Source organism: Gymnoscopelus braueri (genome assembly GCF_963280865.1).
Source record: "Gymnoscopelus braueri genome assembly, chromosome: 7".
In the NCBI taxonomy this organism is placed as follows: Eukaryota; Metazoa; Chordata; class Actinopteri; order Myctophiformes; family Myctophidae; genus Gymnoscopelus; species Gymnoscopelus braueri.
In genome coordinates, this window is record NC_137608.1 from 50,607,615 (window position 1) to 50,621,101 (window position 13,487).

Consider the following 13,487-nt stretch of genomic DNA (forward strand, 5'->3'; position numbering starts at 1 on the left):
TAATGAGACATGCTCTTATTAGAGTCCACAGACCAAAGAGAATTCTGTTTAGTGTTGTTGTGAAACCACTAGGCATTAGCCTGTTGCTAATGCTAACATAACATACTTTATTTGCTTGTTTGAGTCCAGATACTTGATAAAAACCAACAGTGGTTGTGTTAATGTTGTGTTAATGTTTTAAATGTACTTTAGTGTCAACACTGTATCGTTTTAGTGATGTTTATGAAGAGGTTGAATGCTAACCAAGATGCTAAGCTATAAGCTAGCTAGCTAGCCTTGGTTAGTGAGGCAGCAGCATAGTGAGACATTAAAGGGTCATTCTGCTTATTTTGTGACATGAAAACCATTTGGTTTGAGTGTCTTGAGACACTAATGGTTGGTTTTAGCTACAATTACCTGGATGGTTATACTTTACATATATTGAATCAATTAGAGAAACAAATTAATGGTTAAAAGGGGAATATATTAAAATGGTGTATTAAAAGGTTGAGAATAATTTATAGTATAGTTAAAAGTTAAATTATTCATTTGTAAATAATCAATGCATAAATTTGTTGTGATACTGACCATGATATTGACCATGATACTGACATGATACTGACTGATATTGACCATGATACTGACCATGATACTGACATGATACTGACTGATATTGACCATGATACTGACCATGATACTGACCAGATACTAACATGATACTGACTGAGATATTGACCATGATACTGACCATGCTACTGACATGATATTGACCATGATACTGACATGATACTGACCATGATACTGACATGATACTGACCAGGACACTGACCATGACTATACCTTATTCCATTGTATTTGAAGTAGGCTGCTATATCCTTAGTTAAGTTGTAAGATATTATGAAGAAGAAAATAAGTCAATGAGGTCTCATAAGAACAAAGAAAGAGAACAGAATAATTTGCTATTCTGCTCTTTGTGCAGATTGTGTTTTTGACAACCCAGGGAGTGTGAATAGTACGATGGTGGAAGGGGTGTGGCCAGCCGTAGGACCCGCCCACAGAGGATATCTGACCTGCTTGATTCATCTAAACAGGTAAGACCCTGAGTAGCAGTTCTCCACCTCTGTCCTAACCTCGCATCACCAGTCTTTCCACCTCGGAGGAAAGCCTGGTGTCTGTTACTAAAGACCCATATGATCCGGTCTAGGCCACGCCTACTGAAAAAGAAAAAAGAAAAAATAATCCTGTTTCCGGATTGTCGCGATCAGTGTTGGAATAGTTACTACAACATAGTAATATGTTACTTATTACATATTACTTGTTTAAAAAGTAATGTAGTTACTTTACTTATTACTCCCTGCCAAAAGTAACTAGTTACTTATTACTTAGTTACTTTTTTTTTCTCGCCCCCAGTAATTGCATCCTTTCTCCCCAAAAGTCTGACTTTGCATTTTCAACATTAGCAGCAGTTGTTTTTTTTCTCTTTTCTGCAGCCTACATTGTAAAATCCTCATTGTTGATTTAACTCTGAAATGTGTTCTGTACACATGACGGGTCCATTTGGTTCTATTTGTGCACTCATTTCAATTATATTAACACTAAGACTTTTACTGTGTATGAATTCATAACTTACAGACTAAATGAAAACCATTTGACTATGAATTGAATACTAAGGACCTCAATGGAAACAAGACCGCAAGGACTTTTTTGGTAGTATTTTAAATGTATTTCATGTATTTTTTGCCTAAAAAAAATTTCAAATTCAAACACCTGGGCTCAAACAGATAATGACTCATCATGAGACACAATCTTTGAACAACTTCTGTTGTTTATTAAACAAAATGTATTCTAATAAAATACTAAAATAAAAAGGCTCCCATAGCAACACATTTTCAAAAAGTAATATATTACTTTTTGAAAAAAAGTAAAGGTAATAATATTACTCAAAACGTGAAAGTAATTAGTTATGTTACTAGTTACTGGGAAAAAGTAATAATATTACTTTAAGTTACATATTACTTTAGTTACTTTCCAACCCGGTTTTGCGGTGCCGCTTTGTTTTGGTTCCCCAATCCCTATTTAAATGGAATAGAATTTCCCCGTGGGATAATACGGATAATACAGACGCTAAATAGTCTCCGGAAAGTACACTCACATTTATATTTAAAAAATAAGCTAAACTACGCCGCATCAAGGATTTTATAGGACGGACCTATTTTGGGGTGAGACGTGTTTCCGGTTTGTCGCGATCCGGTCGCTGATGACGCGGATGACGTAGAGCTCCCGACCGGATCATATACCCGAAAAGGAATGGTGCCCAGGCTACCTCTGTCCTAGTAGTAGGAAGTTTTTCTCTGTCAAAATGGCCGCTAGGCCAACTTACATTTGATCTGATGGTATATTCACAGGGAAGAGAAGGACATTGGACCAGCCCTCATGATGGACAGTCATCGTGACAGCTGCCTTGCACTTAACCGTTTAAGACCGGGAACGCATCTCTGTAACCACTTTAACCATCATTTTATACTTTGACTATTCAAAAATAGCAGAACTACAAGCTCATAGTGCGGCACCATGAGCTTGTAGATCTGCTATTTTTGAAAAAATCGTAAAGATGTGTGCAAATCTTTGAATATATATATATTTTAAAGCAAACATTTTTAACTCAAATCTTTGCTTCTGGGGGGTCCCTGGAACAACATATTTTGAGATGTGGGTCAGCGGCCAAATACATATAATTTTGGGGGTCCTTGACATGAAAAAGTTTGAGAACCACTGATATTATATTAACATACGTTTTTTCATACGTTTTTTTAGAAGACATTTGAAGAATCCCCCAGAAGCAAAGATTTGAGTTAAAATGTTTGCTTTAAAAAAACCTATATATATATTCAAAGATTTGCAAAAGAAATCTAAATTTTACAAAAATAGCAGATCTACAAGCTCATAGTGCGGCACTCGGTGCCGTGCTATGAGCTTGTAGATCTGCTATTTCTGAATAGCCCAATAAATGTAAAATGACACGGATGCGTTCCCGTATTGAATGGGTTAAGGTAAGCAGCTTGTAGATCTTTAAGTTTCTACTTTGGGTCATTCAGGGTAAAGTGACAGCAGAAGGCTTCCCATACCCAGCTATGTGTTGTGTCCTCTGTTGGCAGCACTCAGCTGGATGGAGCTGGAAAACACATGTCCCCCTCTGGATGAAATAGCTCTAAATCATTGGTTCTCAAAGTGGGGTCCGGGGACCCCCAGGGGTCCTTGGGGGGTACCAGGGGGTCCCCAGCAAAATTAGTTAATATAGCGTCACAATATTTTTAACCTCTTTAACCTTTTATACTTTGGCTATTCAAAAATAGCAGATCTACAAGCTCATAGCGCGGCACTGAAGCAAAGATTTGAATTACTAATGTTCGCTTTAAAAAATGTATATTCAAAGATTTGCACAAAATGTTCACGATTTTGAAAAAAAATAGCAGATCTACAAGCTCATAGTGCGTCACCGAGTGCCACACTATGAGCTTGTAGATCAGGTTTTTTTTTAAATCATGACCATTTGTGCAAATCTTTGATATCTTATCTTATATATTTTTAAAGCAAACATTTGTAACTCAAATCTTTTTTAGGGATTATTCTGGGGATTATACAAATGTCTTCTAAATCCTAACAGTTTTTTTTTAAACTTATGTTGCTATAATATCAGTGAGTAGTGGCAGTGGCTCAGGGGGTATGGCCGGGTTTGATCCCAGGCTCCCCCAGAGTTATTCAGCAGCTCTACAAGCTGATCTACAAGCTCATAGAGCTTGTAGATCTGTGATTTTCTTTTCATGAAAATGTGTGCAAATCTTTGAATATATATATTTTTAAAGCAAACATTTGTAACTCAAATCTTTTTTAGGGATTTTTCTGGGGATTCTACAGATGTCTTCTAAATCCTAACAAAAAAAAAAAACGTATGTTGCTATAATATCAGTGGTTCTTTTTTCATGTCAAGGACCCCTACAATTATATGTATTTGGCTGCGGACCCCCATCTCAAAATACCTTGTTCCAGGGACCCCCCAGAAGCAAAGATGTGAGTAAAAAATGTTTGCTTTAAAAGATTTGCAGAAATTTTCACAATTCTTCTAAAATAGCAGATCTACAAGCTCCCGCTATGAGCTTGTAGATCTGCTATTATTGAGTAGCGGCAGTGGCTCAGGGGTAGAGTGGCCGGATGGGAACCGTGAGGTTCCCAGTTTGATCCCGGGCTCCCCCAGAGTTAGTGTCAAAGTGTCCTTGAGCAAGACACTGAACCCCTAATTACTCCAGATGAGCAGGTTGGTGCCTTGCATGGTTTCCTCCTCCATCGGTGTATGAATGTGTGTGTGAATGGGTTAATGTAATGAACAATCTATGTAAAGCACTTTGGATAAAAGAGCTTTATAAATGCACCATTTACCATTATTTACCTTTTACCATTTAGCCAAAGAAATGTAAAAATGACATGGATGCGTCCCGGTCTTAATGGGTTAATTAAGAACAATGCATGGTGAAAGGTTCTACAGATGATATTCTGCTGACCGGCTGATAGGAGGGGGGTCATGGGGTCGTTGCTATGACCACAGCATGGTGTCAGTGATACCGAGTGCCGCACTATGAGCTTGATCTGCTATTTTCTTTTTATCGTGAAAATCTTTCAATATATATATTTTATAAAGCAAACACTTGTAACTCAAATATTATTGCTTTTGGGGGATTCTACAAATGTCTTCTAAATCGTAACAGTTTTATTATTTTTATTTTACTTATGTTGCTATATATCTATATCAGTGGTTCTTCAACTTTTTTATGTCAAGGACCTCCCAAAATGAGAAAAAAAAAAACATCTGAAAATATTTTGTTCCAGGGACCCCCAGAAGCAAAGATTTGAGTTAAAATGTATTAAAAGATTTGCAATTTTCACAATAAAAAAAAAAAGAAAATAGCAGATCTACAAGCTATGAGCTTGTACATCTGCTATTTTTTAATAGCCCAAATAAATCTTAAAATAAATTACACAGATTCTTTCCCGGTCTGAATGGGTTAAGGCACTTGAAGTAGAATCTCACAAGTGTGTGTCTTCCTGTGAATAAACCCTCACACCAGGAAGCATGTTCTATATTTATCCCATTAAGACCGGTAAGGGTTCATCCACACATAAGATGCAAGTTGACGCTAGTTGTCTCAAGTTCTTGTTCAGGTTCCGGCCGTTACTTTGATATCTTCAGGGGCTTTGAGCAGCTGGAGGGCAGCGCCGTTTTTCAGGAAGTGTAGTTCTTTGACTAGAGAGGAAGTGTAGTTCTTTGACTAGAGAGGAAGTGTAGTTCTTTGACTAGAGAGGAAGTGTAGTTCTTTGACTAGTGCTATTTGTACTAAGTGAGGACAGAGGAAGTGTAGTTCTTTGACTAGTGCTATTTGTATAAGTGAGGACAGAGGAAGTGTAGTTCTTTGACTAGTGCTATTTGTACTAAGTGAGGACAGAGGAAGTGTAGTTCTTTGACTAGTGCTATTTGTATAAGTGAGAACAGAGGAATAAATGACACTACTCAACATGAAAACATTATACATGTGCAATATTAAATATTAATATTATCCATATTATCCAGCAATATGAAAACATTAGTGCAGTTACATTTATTGAAATAGAGTGCATGTGTGTTGTGTTGTGTTGTGTTGTGTTGGTGCGGGAACATCTGCCTTGCATTTCCCCTGTAAGAAAACTACAAGAGACAAACCCGCCCAGTGGAGAGAACACAGGACGTATCTGTCCTATTGGTTGGTGCCTATCACTTCTGGGTGATAGTTCACCATAGCGGAACCCGGATATGAGCTTCAGACGCGCATCGGGACGGTCTTTCCGTTTTTTCCCATAACATGGGAGTGGATGGAACTAACGACTTCCGAGCGTCAACTTGTATCTTATGTGTGGATGCACGGTGCACCCATTGGGTGCATTTCAACATGTATCTTATGTGTGGATGCACCCATAGGGTGCATCCACACATAAGATACAAGTTGAAAAATGGCTGTCAGTGGGTGATGTATTTATTTACTCTGGCAGTGAATGAGTATAGGGAGGAAAAAAACACATAAAAGGTTGAAATGATGGAGATATCCGGGTTTCTTCTGGACAGTGACGATATGCACTGAAGACTTTGAAGATTTGCACAAATCTTCCACGATTATAAAAAAAGAAAAATAGCTGATCTACAAGCCGAGTGCCGCGCTATGAGCTTGTAGATCTGCTATTTTTGAATAGCCAAATAAATCTTAAAAGGACACAGATGTGTTCCCGGTCTTGATGGATTAAGATGCTCAGGAGGTTAGCGTCCAGATGGACCCTCACAGGTCTATAACTCTAGAGAGAGTAAAGGATGTGATTACTATCTGCTCTGTCTGGATTACACATGTCTCCTGAGAGCTGATGAGTGGAGGAGGCTGCCTGTTGCCAGGCTGTATATTCACTGATAAGTGGGGTGAAAAGTACTAAAATGTTTTACTTAGTAAAAGTATCAATACTGCAATGTAGAAACACTCTGTTACAAGTAACAGTCTGGTAATCACAATTTACAAAGCACAAAAGTATTGGCGTCAAAACATACTTAAACTACCAAAAGTAAGTAAAAGTACTCATTATGCAGACCGTCCCATTTCACAAGTTTTCAAAATGTATAAAATGTATTAAAAATATTAAAAAATATATTAGATCTACAAGCTCACAATGCGCTGCACCACGACAAGTTGTGAGCTTGTAGATCGGCTATTTTCAAATAGCCTACATAGAGCTGAAGTGGTTAATGTGTTTGTAATAATCAAAATCTACAAAGTAACTAGTAGTTACGTTTTCAAATAATTGTAGTGGAGTAAAAAATACAATATTTGCCTCTGAGATGTAGTGGAGTAGAAGTACAAGTATTGAAAATTGGAAATACTCCAGTAAAGTAAAAAATACCGCGAAAGTACAGTAATTGAGTACATGTAATTGGTTACTTTCCACTACTGTCACTGATTACAGAGACTCATTATTTCCCTCTCTGTTAAAAAAAATAATCCTGGTCTTCATTTTTGTAATTAATGTGATCCAAGCTGTGTCTTGGATTAAGTGGGGCTGTCCCAATCTTAATTAAATTATAACCCATGTCTAAAATTGTATAATTGGTTTATTTTTGGTGCTTCTGTCCTTAATGTGAGGAACACACACTGGTCCTCTTCATCAGGTCACATTGATTTGATCCATTCAATACTTTATTAGTCAGAAATTGGGATGCACCGATATATTGGCCACATATCGGTATCGGACGATATTTGTCACTATCAGTCAACATCGGTATCGGCAAAACAAAATTGTTAAAGTTACAGGAGTTAGGAGGCAATTATGTTGTGTTTCTGCATATTCTGAACAGTTATTTCTTATAATGAAGATGTATTTGTTTCCTTGGCACAAAATAATAACACCAAAAACTAAATAAACAAATATCGGTATCAGTATCGGCTATGGCATAAATTGTTATTTTAAACATCGGTATCGGTATTGGCCAAGAATGTCCATATCGGTGCATCCCTAGTATTGTACAATATTCATGTAAAAGACAGCATCATTTAAAGTCAGATACACATTCTCATTTATTGGGAACGCTTACGCGTTTCGGCCTCAGCCTTCTTCAGAGCAGATAAAAATTTAAAAAAAAAATGCTCTGAGGAAGGCTGACTTGGGTGGTATTTGATTCAAGTTATATTTATAGCTGAGCACCCACTGCCTAAACAAAAAAGCATCTAGAGGAAGCGCACCTGCTTTTTTCCTTCTTACCAATACTAGTATATTATTAGTGTATAGAATAATATGCTAGATTTGGAGTATTCCTAGTATTTAGTCGTCCTCTGATTCCTTCCACAGGATCGCAAACAGCCAGACGTGTGTGACAGATACTTCCATGACGTTCCCTTTGAGGCTCACTTCTCCTCTGACATGCCTGAGCTGCAGTCCATGGCGCCCATGCCTGGCGTGGATGGTTTCACCATGAAGGTCGACGCCCTCTACAAGGTAAATGTGTTGCTCAGCCACTGTCACATCACTGCGGCGTCTTATAACAGGGTCCGAAGATAAGATAAGATAAGGCTTCCTACACCTCCAAGCCATTGTGAAATCACGGTGCACCACAGCCTCTTGTGGCTTATTGGTTTAGAACATTAAATCTGGCATCCCTATTTTGGGCAAATTTTTCAACTTAAGCAGTTAAAGGGACACTTCACCCCCCAAAAACTTTGTTTCAATGGATTAGTCACCCCATGGAATTCATGGATATATTTTAGTTTTTGTCTCATTCTTAAGACAATAATTTGATGACCAGCGGACCGGTAGGCAGCGGTTCCGGTAGGAGACACAACGAGTCGTTGTGTCTCCTACCGGAACCGCTGCCGGTCATCAAATTATTGTCTTAAGAATGAGACAAAAAACTAAAAAAATATAATTTCTTTTTAATGTAAAAAACGTTTTTAGTTTTTTTTAACAAATCGAACCCTCCCTATCTGTGACCTAATGTACATACTGTTCCAGCTGGATTATGGTATGTTTATATGTAGATATCTTGTATGTTTGCCTATTCCTTGCATTTTACCCCCCCCCCCCCTCTTCTTTTCGTTTTCTTCTCCTGAAAACAACAAAAACGATGGCGCCCGCACAAACAAATTTAATCTTTTCCTCTTTAAACCCGTGATATGACAATGACGTTTGATTCCCGATTCCGATGTCCAGGTGGAGGCGGGCCACCAGTGGTACCTGCAGGTGATCTACGTGATCGGCCCTGAGTCGCGCTCCAGCCCCAGGATACAGCGCTTGCTCACCTACGAGCTGGGCCGCCACCACCAGCGCCAGCAGCGGTGGCGGCCCAGGTTATCACAGGTTATCACGTGAACCAAAATAAGCGCTCCCTCCGTGTTGATCGCAGCGATGCGGGGCATGGTTTCTTTGTGGTTTCGTCTTGGGAATAGCATACACGCCACTCTACTACTACTGTACTTCATGTCTCCACACTGGCCAGGACGTTGGAGAGAGAAAAAAAAACAAAATTTTTTCTTTTTTAAATGAAAGGTATTTTGTAAAAGAAAGTTTGTACTTACGGAATGAGATGTTGTTTTAATGTATTTTTATACTCAGTCTAAAGGGGGAAAAGGGAATAACGGCATGTGATGTGCAGCCAGCTATGCAGCGTTGAAATCATTTCACAACTGGGCTACCTCAGGAACCCACACACCCACTTGACTGTCTGAACATCAGCCACAACAACAACAAGAACAACAACAACAACAACAACAACAACAACAACAACAACAACAACAACAACAACAACAACAACAGCAGCAGCAACCGGTCCAATCTGACTGAATTATGAGTCATACTGTCGCTGTCGGGTGTAAATCCAAAACAGTTCATTTTCAGGACATGAAAAAAAAAAGAACCTGTGTTCCAATGGATCTGGTGTAGTTATCATTTAGTCACAAGCTCTTACCACAGACAGACTTAAACACTTTCAACGTGGCCTGCCTATATTTTGGGCATGACATTGTAGGTGAAAATCTAGTATCTTACACTTGCAGATTGGCTATTTTCGCTACTTTTGCACTACACTGTCATACGAAGAAGTAGGGCGTTAATTTACAAAAAAAAACATAATATTTTTAAATATGAATTACAAGGTTTATGCCCAGCAGCGATGACATCAAAGTTGCAAGAGTTTTTTTGTATTTTCCATTTGAATGGTCCATCACGTCTAAGGACAGGTAGCTCAGACACTGTCCATTGTTCACCATGTTATTTCACTGCTTAAATGTCAATACTGTAAAGCTCAATTTATCCTTGCCGTCAGGTGGAAACCTTGTACGTCCAAAACCGTTACTTTTCAGGAAACGGAAAGAAAAATAACCTGTGTTGTTCCAATGGTTATGAATTAGTCTCAAGCTCTTGTTAATACTTTTAATTGGTTAAACATTCATAAAACCCCGCAAATAGACGTTCACTTTCACATTCAAATGTTTTCGTAAATGGTGAAACTAGCCGATCTACAAGCGTTGTGAAGCGTTGTGAGCTTATACTGTAGATTGTCTATTTTCGCAATTTTTGTGTGACACTCTTGAACGATGAAGTAGGCATTGATTTGAAATTCTAAAATGTTGAAATACAGAGATACAAGTTTTCTGACCGACAGCGAGGTTAGACTCCCACGCACGATGCTCTCTCTTGCCGACAACAGACCTAAGAGTTATCAAGCGACACTGTCATGCAACGGAGTTTACATGAGGCATAACATGACCACTATGAAAGTATTATAGCACCCCACAGAGTATTGGTTTTGCCCGAGGCCAAGGAAAGGATTGATATATATATTACAAATGATATCTATTCAAGTGCAATTACGTCATATCTTCCGTTTATCCTTCCCTCACATTTATGTTTCACAAATGTATACTTCAAGCCTTAATTTGTTCTGGACCGATATTGTTAACAATGTGCGAGCAACCATGTTGTTTTCCTAAACAGCTGCCAATATTAAGTGCCATGCAGTATTTCTTCTTCATGACTTTTAAAAGTCCACACATTTCACCCAGTGTTTTTTATTTTGTATTTTCAACCGCGTAAAGATTTCCCTTTTGATCATTAACTTCACCAAAACGCTACACCAGAAATGCAGTGTGCACTTTGAACACATCTCTGTGTAGGGGTTGAGACCCCATCCCACTCTTAACATAGAATGTTTAAGCCTAATTTATTCATAGTCATACAATGGTGCAAGGTTATTATAGTTAACTAAATCTACCCATATAACCCAAACTAGAATTGTGTTTACAAAACCTAAAAGTTTTAGTCTTTGTCAATTTATTTCATACATAAGCCCAGTATTTTTGGGTGGATATGAAATCTATCTTCCATTTTATTAGCTGTGCTTTATATAATAATTCAAGCCAAACCATTTTTAAAACTATAATGGCCTTGCAACCGTGTCCCATGCCAAAAATACCGGATTCAACAAGCTCACAATGCATCGTGATGTTTGTTTGTTTGCAGCTCTGCTATTTCCGGTGCGGGACACCTTCGTGCGACGAAGCATAAATTAGGCATTAGCCTTACAACGACTCTAAAGAGAAAGCTTATTTTTTATCAATATGTTAATTATTTTCTAAGATGTGTGACTACTGTATGCCTTCATTCTGCCAAAAAGACACGTTAGATTTGTTCCTATCTTTGTATATATACACAAGTTCAGCACCAGTTCATCACTCTTGTGGCTGAAAAAAAAACTAAAAACATTTGTCTTTTGTATTATATGCTATTATGTTAGCCTTCATTACATACTATGTACGGCTCGTCTACTGTTCTTACCCATTGTCTGTCAAGGATAATGCTAATGTTGCTTTTACATTAGCGTGTGGTTCAAGAGAGCTGCAGCATGACATCTAGCATCCCACAGCACTGAATGTCCTGCACTTTGACTTCATCTTTCTCTCTCTCTCTCTCTCTCTCTCTCTCTCTCTCTCTCTCTCTCTCTCTCTCTCTCTCTCTCTCTCTCTCACACACCACTGACTGAACGGCGTGCCTATCAAGGGACATGGGAATGGGAAGTCTGGGATATAACAGTATATTTTTGGTGCTATCATTTTGTGAAAATTAACTACAATGCTATCATCGGTATGATGCCTGTATTTGGTGCCTTTTTTTTTTAGTAATAAAATAAAATAAAAAAACAAATGTGTCCTTTTTTACCTGCAGGTTTTACCCATTGCTGTTGTTGGTTGTTGTTTTTCTTTATAATGTTTTGGTTTATTTAGATGAGAGAGTGTATACACAGGGTAGTGAGGTCCAAAGGTCCTGAGTCCAAATCCTAAAAAGCAGATCTGATTTTTTTTTTTTTTTTAAATTACACTAAATTCTGAATAGTCAGCACCATAACATAGTCAGCACCATAGTTATTGAAAGCACAGTATCACCAATTAAAAGTCCCAAAGTGGATTAATCACAAAAAAGCAGCAACGCGGTGCCCCCCGGGAGCATTTTGTCAACGGGGGGAGGTGCACACATTTAAAAAGCTACTCCAACAAAATCAACAAACAGAATGCTGCACGTCATATCGTTGAAAAACTCTCTCTCTCTGTCTCTTGTCTCTCTCTGCCTGTCTCGCTCTTTCTCTCTCTATCTCTCTCTCTCTCTCTCTCACACACACACACACACACACACACACACACACACAATCATAGTGTGAGTCCGTCTCAAAAGGGTCGAAACCGAATCAAAACCAGTTGCCGTCCCTTGGCGGTTTTGATTGTTTTTAAGGTTTGTATTTTGCCCTGAGACATAGAAGATATTTTGCCCTTTGCTCGTCTGGAATGTGCATGGAGTTTACCTCTTTGGATTCCTTTCATTCATAATAATAGGTTGTTTGATCCTGTTTACATTGAACCTACCTGCATGCTGCTCTGGGGCGTTACAATCATTTCAAATACCAGAACACATTTCCTCATACCAGGTTATAAGTATCTTGTGCCACTGCCAAATTCAAATATTTGGTGTGTGTGTGTGTGTGTGTGTGTGTGTGTGTGTGTGTGTGTGTGTGTGTGTGTGTGTGTGTGTGTGTGTGTGTGTGTGTGTGTGTGCGTGCGTGCGTGCGTGCGTGCGTGCGTGCGTGCGTGCGTGCGTGCGTGCGTGCGTGCGTGCGTGCGTGCGTGCGTGCGTGCGTGCGTGCGTGCGTGCGTGCGTGCGTGTTAGTGCATGTGGTTGTGTGATGGAGGGTGAGGAGGTCAAACCATCAATAGTTAAAGAAATGTTTGAGGAAGTCATCAGTGGGTGAAGAAGGACTTTATGGATTTTCCAGTCATACTGTAGCTGTTTTCAACTTGGTGTCCCTATTTATGACATGTTACTATAGGCTAAAATGTCCCAAAAAAATTCCAAAAATGTTTCACAAATTATCGGAAAAGAAACACAACTTCACAATTTAAATGAAAATACCAAAAATAGCAGATATACAGTACAAGCTCACAATAGTGTCACATCGCAACAGCCAAACTGAGGGACTAGCCAAGGTTCACATGACGCTTGTCTGTCACAAGCGCCATGGCAGAATTTCTGGTTTTGGCACTTTCTCCATTTACAACCCGTACATGTATAGAGTGTTTGTTCAGTAACCGTGTTAAATAGCTCTATATTGTGATAGTAATCATTGTTATAGAGTATTTATTCAGTAACAGTGTTAAATAGTTCTATACTGTGATAGTAATCATTGCTATAGAGTATTTATTCAGTAAAAGTGTTAAATAGCTCTATATTGTGATAGTAATCATTGTTATAGAGTATTTGTTCAGTAACAGTGTTAAATAGCTCCATATTGTGATAGTAATCATTACTATAGAGTGTTTGTTCAGTAACAGTGTTAAATAGCTCTATATTGTGAATGGGCAATCTCTCTTGATTGGCTGAAATTGGCAACCCACCTGCAGTGAAATGTA

General features: G+C 38.5%; 2 protein-coding genes across 3 annotated transcripts in view; one reads left to right on the forward strand and one right to left on the reverse strand.

The window, feature by feature from the left end:
* LOC308089229 (extracellular matrix organizing protein FRAS1-like) overlaps positions 1 to 11,710 on the forward strand; it is an 11,850-nt gene extending 140 nt beyond the window's left edge. Inside the window, exons 2-5 of the mRNA XM_080433834.1 lie at positions 959 to 1,070; positions 3,968 to 4,047; positions 7,888 to 8,034; positions 8,746 to 11,710. Coding sequence (XP_080289960.1) covers positions 7,960 to 8,034; positions 8,746 to 8,904 — 234 coding nt within the window. The 5' untranslated portion in view covers positions 959 to 1,070; positions 3,968 to 4,047; positions 7,888 to 7,959 and the 3' untranslated portion in view covers positions 8,905 to 11,710. The remainder of the gene's footprint in view (positions 1 to 958; positions 1,071 to 3,967; positions 4,048 to 7,887; positions 8,035 to 8,745) is intronic.
* Positions 1 to 13,487, reverse strand: part of LOC308089225 (H-2 class II histocompatibility antigen, E-S beta chain-like) — an 86,169-nt gene that overhangs the window by 19,774 nt on the left and 52,908 nt on the right. The gene's annotated exons all lie outside the window — the stretch shown is intronic.